General features: G+C 47.7%; 1 protein-coding gene across 6 annotated transcripts in view; it reads left to right on the plus strand.

Annotated features, from left to right (window-relative positions):
* Positions 1-6,000, plus strand: part of LOC124038053 (zinc finger CCCH domain-containing protein 3-like) — a 144,666-nt gene that overhangs the window by 115,699 nt on the left and 22,967 nt on the right. For all 6 annotated transcript variants that reach the window (XM_046353449.1, XM_046353451.1, XM_046353453.1 and 3 more), the window contains exons 6-8: positions 4,430-4,502; positions 4,729-4,884; positions 5,004-5,073. In XM_046353449.1, coding sequence (XP_046209405.1) covers positions 4,430-4,502; positions 4,729-4,884; positions 5,004-5,073 — 299 coding nt within the window. The remainder of the gene's footprint in view (positions 1-4,429; positions 4,503-4,728; positions 4,885-5,003; positions 5,074-6,000) is intronic.

Here is a 6,000-nt window from a genome sequence, read left to right on the forward strand (position 1 = left end):
GACAGAGGCAGGCAGGCAGGACAGGCAGGCAGGCAGACAGGAGGCAGGCACAGACAGGACAGACAGGCAGGCAGGACAGACAGGACAGGACAGGACAGGCACAGGCACAGGACAGGACAGGACAGGACAGGAGGCAGGACAGGCAGGCAGGCAGGCAGACAGGACAGACAGGCAGGCAGGACAGGCACAGGAGGCAGGCAGGCAGGACAGAGGCAGGACAGCAGGCAGGACAGGAGGCAGGCAGGCAGGACAGGACAGGCACAGGCACAGACAGAGGCAGGACAGGACAGGACAGGCACAGGACAGGCAGGCAGGCAGACAGAGGCAGGAGGCAGGCAGGCAGGCACAGGCAGGCAGGACAGAGGCAGGCAGGCAGGCAGGCAGGAGGCAGGCAGGCAGACAGACAGACAGGCAGGCAGGCAGGCAGACAGACAGACAGGCAGGCAGGCAGACAGACAGACAGGCAGGCAGACAGGCAGACAGGCAGACAGACAGGCAGACAGACAGACAGACAGACAGACAGACAGGCAGGCAGGCAGGCAGGCAGACAGGCAGACAGACAGACAGGCAGGCAGACAGACAGGCAGACAGGCAGGCAGGCAGGCAGGCAGGCAGGCAGGCGTGCCATTTTCACACATTCCAGCTCTCCACAACACCACATTCCAGCATGCTCTAAACATGCCTTCAGTGTCCACCACAACAGCGGTTATAATTTCAGATCTCACCAGTCCAGTTAGCTGAGATTACACGTCTTATTTTTCTGGTCATCTTCCAGTGGCCTCCCATCATAGTGCCAAGATCACAGGAACACACACTGATGAAGAGGATATATTTTACCTCTGAAATATTCCAAAATTAGAGACTTGGCTAGGTATCAAGCCTCCTTACCTTACCTCCCCCCTTATTTCCATCCATCCCCATATCTCGTTCCCTGCTTCCTTCCCTCCCTCCCTCCCTCCCTCCAAAAACTATAGGCGTGGAGAGCTATCAGGTCTCCGGTACACTCTTAGAAAATAAAAGGTGCTATGTGGAACCATATAGTGTTCGTCGGCTTGTCCCCATAGGGGAACCATTTTTGGCGCTAGGTAGATCCCTTTTATTTTACCTAGAACCCTTTGCAGAGGTTTCTACTTAGAACCCTTTGCAGAGGGTTCTAGCTATGGTAAGATGCCATAAAATAGAGCTCTTTGGCCACGCACAGTGGGTTTGGGGATGAAGAACAGAAGCAAAAATTATGGTTATCTAAAAAAATATATATTAGCTTTATTATACATACAATACACTGCCGGTTTACTCAGGCTCCCTTCTATTCTCCTACTCACTGCTTAATAAAATCACAGAAAATACGACACTGAACAAAAATATAAATGCAACCATTTCAAAGTTACAGTTCATTTAAGGAAATCAGTCAATTGAAATAAATTCATTAGGCCCTATTCTATGGATTTCACATGACTGGGAATATAGACATGCATCTGGTCATCAGCTGTCCGGGTGGTTGGTCTCACATAAATCCTGCAGAAGAAGAAGCCGGATCTGGAGGTCCTGGGCTGGCGTGGTTGTGAGACCCGTTGGACTTTTGCCAAATTCTCCAAAAGGACATTGAAGTCAGGTTATGGAAGATACACTGACTTGCGAAAGTATTCACCCCCCCTTGGCATTTCTCCTATTTTGTTGCCTTACAACCTGGAATTAAAATTGATTTTTGGGGGGGGGGTTGCATCATTTGATTTATTTGATTTACACAATATGCCTCCCACTTTGAAACAAACAAAAAACAGAACTTGAGCGTGCTTAGCTATTCACCCCCCCCCCAAAGTGGATACTTTGTAGAGCCACATTTTGCAGCAATTACAGCTGCAAGTCTCTTGGGGTGTCTATATAAGCTTGGCACAATCTAGTCACTGGGGTTTTTGCCCGTTCTTCAAGGCAAAACTGCTCCAGCTCCCTCAAGTTTGATGGGTTCTGCTTGTGTACAGCAATCTTTAAGTCATACCACCTATTCTCAACTGGATTGAGGTATGGGCCTTTCCAAGACATCTAAATGTTTCCCCTTAAACCACTCAAGTGTTGTTTTAGCACTAAGCTTAGGGTCATTGTCCTGCTGGAAGGTGAACCTCCGTCCCAGTCTCAAATCTCTGGAAGACTGAAACAGGTTTCCCTCAAGGATTTCCCTGTATTTAGCACCATCCATCATTCCTTCAATTCTGACCAGTTTCCCAGTCCCTGCTGATGGAAAAACATCCCCACAGCATGATGCTGCCACCACCATGCTTCACTGTGGGGATAGGGTTCTCGGGTGATGAGAGGTGTTGGGTTTGCGCCAGACATAGCATTTTCCTTGAGAGTACCTTCTTCCATATGGTTGGGGAGTCTCCCACATGCCTTATGGCAATGGCTTTTTTTCTGGCCACTCTTTCCGTAAAGCCCAACTCTGTGGAGTGTACGGCTTAAAGTGGTCCCATGGACAGATACTCCAATCTCTGCTGTGGAGCTTTGCAGCTCCTTCAGGGTTATCTTTGGTCTCTTTGTTGCCTCTCTGATTAATGCCCTCCTTGCCTGGTCCGTGAGTTTCGGTGGGCGGCCCTCTCTTGGCAGGTTTGTTGTGGTGCCATATTCTTTCCATCTTTTAATAATGGATTTAATGTTGCTCCGTGGGATGTTCAAAGTTTCAGATATTTTTTTATAACCCAACCCTGATCTGTACTTCTCCACAACTGTGTCCCTGACCTGTTTGGAGAGCTCCTTGGTGGTGCCCCTTGCTTAGTGGTGTTGCAGACTCTGGGTCCTTTCAGAACAGGTGTATATATACTGAGATCATGTGACACTTAGATTGGAATTTATTTAACTAATGATGTCACTTCTGAAGGTAATTGGTTGCACCAGATCTTATTTAGGGGCTTCATAGCAAAGGGGGTGAATACATACATATGCACGGACCACTTTTCCGTTTTTTTGTGGGGTTTTTATTTTATATTTTGAAACAGGTCATTATTTAATTTCATTTCACCAGTTTGGACTATTTGGTGTATGTTCATTACATGAAATCCTCATAAAATCTATTTAAATTACAGGTTGTAATGTAACAACAGGTTATTAAACAAAACACCAAGGGGGTGAATACTTGTGTAAATGAACATTCAATTCTCTGGCAACAGCTCTGGACATTCAAGCAGTCAGCAGGCCAACAGCTCTGGACATTCAAGCAGTCAGCAGGCCAACAGCTCTGGACATTCAAGCAGTCAGCAGGCCAACAGCTCTGGACATTCAAGCAGTCAGCAGGCCAATTGCAAGCTCCCTCAACTTGAGACATCTGTGGCATTGTGTTGTGTGACAAAACTGCACATTTTAGAGTGGCCTTTTATTGTCCCCCCAGCACAAGGTGCAACTGTGTAATGATCATGCTGTTTAATCAGCTTCTTGATAATCCATCCACCTCACAGGTGTGGCGTATCTTGGCAAAAGAGAAATGCTCACTGACAGGGATGCCAAAAGAATTGTGCACAACATTTGAGATATTTGTATTTTTGTGTTTCTGGGATCTTTTCTTTCAGCTCATGGAACATGGGACCAACACTTTACATGATTCATTTATATTTTGGTTTAGTGTAATTTGAAATACAGAAAGCATGGTAAAGACATACAACTATGTCAGTTTAAAACATTCAATTATAGCTGCCAGGTCATTGCATCATATCTGCCTGGGCACACAGTGGAAATGGCTTGCAGTGATGGCATAGGCTTAAAGACTGTAATAGCCTACTCTAGGCTACGGATGATTGGTGAGCTTTCTGGTGGCAGAGGCTGCTGGGGCATCACCCAGGTGGGTGCTACTTGTTGGTCGTGGAGGAGTGGCTGCAAAGTCAAGCGGCTATGCTACAAATGGCTGTCTGTGTCGGGCACGGCGAGGTGCGCTGCTAAACAACGGCTTCCGAAATTGTCTGATCCTCACCCGCCGATTCCCCCCTGACTGTGACCGTTATGCTTCATCATTGTGACTGCTATGCTTCATCACTGTGACTGTTATGCTTCATCACTGTGACCGTTATGCTTCATCACTGTGACTGCTATGCTTCATCACTGTGACTGTTATGCTTCATCACTGTGACCGTTATGCTTCATCACTGTGACTGTTATGCTTCATCACTGTGACCGTTATGCTTCATCACTGTGACTGTTATGCTTCATCACTGTGACTGCTATGCTTCATCACTGTGACTGTTATGCTTCATCACTGTGACTGTTATGCTTCATCACAATAAAACTACTACTGCTGCAGTGTGAACACGGACATGGACGCGTGTCCGCACACAAAATATGTCCGTCGCAGTGGTGTATTAATAACGCCATAATAACCCATTCTTTAAATGTTTAGACTTTATAGAGGCGGTTTCTTTTTTTCCCCTCATTCTCTATTTTCCCCAAACAGTGCGGTTGTCCAGTCCACAGGAAGTCTCCCACAGCACTCTCATCCGGCCCTCCAGCACTCGTTTTGTGGCTAGGTAAGCACTTTAGTACACACAGACACCCTCTGCTACCTGTACATAATTGCACAACTATATGTAATATATGCCATTTAGCAGACGCTTTTATCCAAAGCGACTTACAGTCATGTGTGCATACATTCTACGTATGGGTGGTCCCGGGGATCGAACCCACTACCCTGGCGTTACAAGCGCCATGCTCTACCAACTGAGTTTTCTTGATTGTGTGTGTTCTGTCTTCCAGTCGTGCGGTTCAGAGGAGTCTAGCCATCATCAGGCATGCTCGTCAGAAGAAGTCCCAGAAGCAGTACTGTATGTACTTCAACCGCTTTGGCAAGTGTAACCGTGGCAACACCTGCCCTTACATCCACGATCCTGATAAGGTGGCCGTCTGTACCAGGTAACACACACACCCACACCTAACATGCACAGATCTCCTCAAAACCACCTGTACAGACTGTGTGGGCTCTCTGATTGGCTGCTCTGTGATCTGATGACTCTTCCCATTGGTTCCTGCAGGTTCCTGAGGGGTACGTGTAAGCAGACAGGTGGGACCTGTCCATTCTCCCATAAGGTGGCCAAGGAGAAGGTGAAACTATGTGACACACACACACACACACACACACACACACACACACACACACACACACACACACACACACACACACACACACACACACACACACTATCCTTGAGGTGAGAGTATGTGAAACTTCAATGTCTCTCTCACACCAGCTGGGCTGGAGTGTACTGTGTAGTTAGTCAGTTAGCGTTTGCCCCCGTCAGGTATATCGCCAGGGAGGAGGTGAGAATATGGTGTCTCACACACTTACAGATCTGCAAACATTGAAGGATTAATGCTAGGGGGTAGGGAAAGGGATTGCATTAGGACCGACTGTTAGTTTACCACCCAGAGATAGATATGGAGACGTGTCACATACAATATGTGGTTTTTAGAGTTGGTGTACAGAGATGCAGCTACTAGACTCACTCGATTGGCACAGCTCCTGTCTCTGTGCTCTCACTGGCAGTATTAAGATATACACACACACACACACACACTCCCACTGGTAGTGTACACACTCAGAGACGTGACCTGATTCTATGGTTAGGGGGGTGCGTGTTGAAATGAGTCGGTGGTACGGGCGATGGGGGTATCATGACCAAAATGGTCTCAGATGTCCCAACATTGTTTGCACCTGAACACATACAGCTTAATAGTCATGGGTACAGAGAGTATGGCGTGGGTACAGAGAGTATGGCGTGGGTACAGAGAGTATGGCGTGGGTACAGAGAGTATGGCGTGGGTACAGAGAGTATGGCGTGGGTACAGAGTGTATGGCGTGGGTACAGAGAGTATGGCGTGGGTACAGAGAGTATGGCGTGGGTACAGAGAGTATGGCGTGGGTGCAGAGAGTATGGCGTGGGTGCAGAGAGTATGGCGTGGGTACAGAGAGTATGGCGTGGGTACAGAGAGTATGGCGTGGGTACAGAGAGTATGGCGTGGGTACAGAGA

The sequence above is a fragment of the Oncorhynchus gorbuscha genome, linkage group LG06, assembly GCF_021184085.1.
Source record: "Oncorhynchus gorbuscha isolate QuinsamMale2020 ecotype Even-year linkage group LG06, OgorEven_v1.0, whole genome shotgun sequence".
In the NCBI taxonomy this organism is placed as follows: Eukaryota; Metazoa; Chordata; class Actinopteri; order Salmoniformes; family Salmonidae; genus Oncorhynchus; species Oncorhynchus gorbuscha.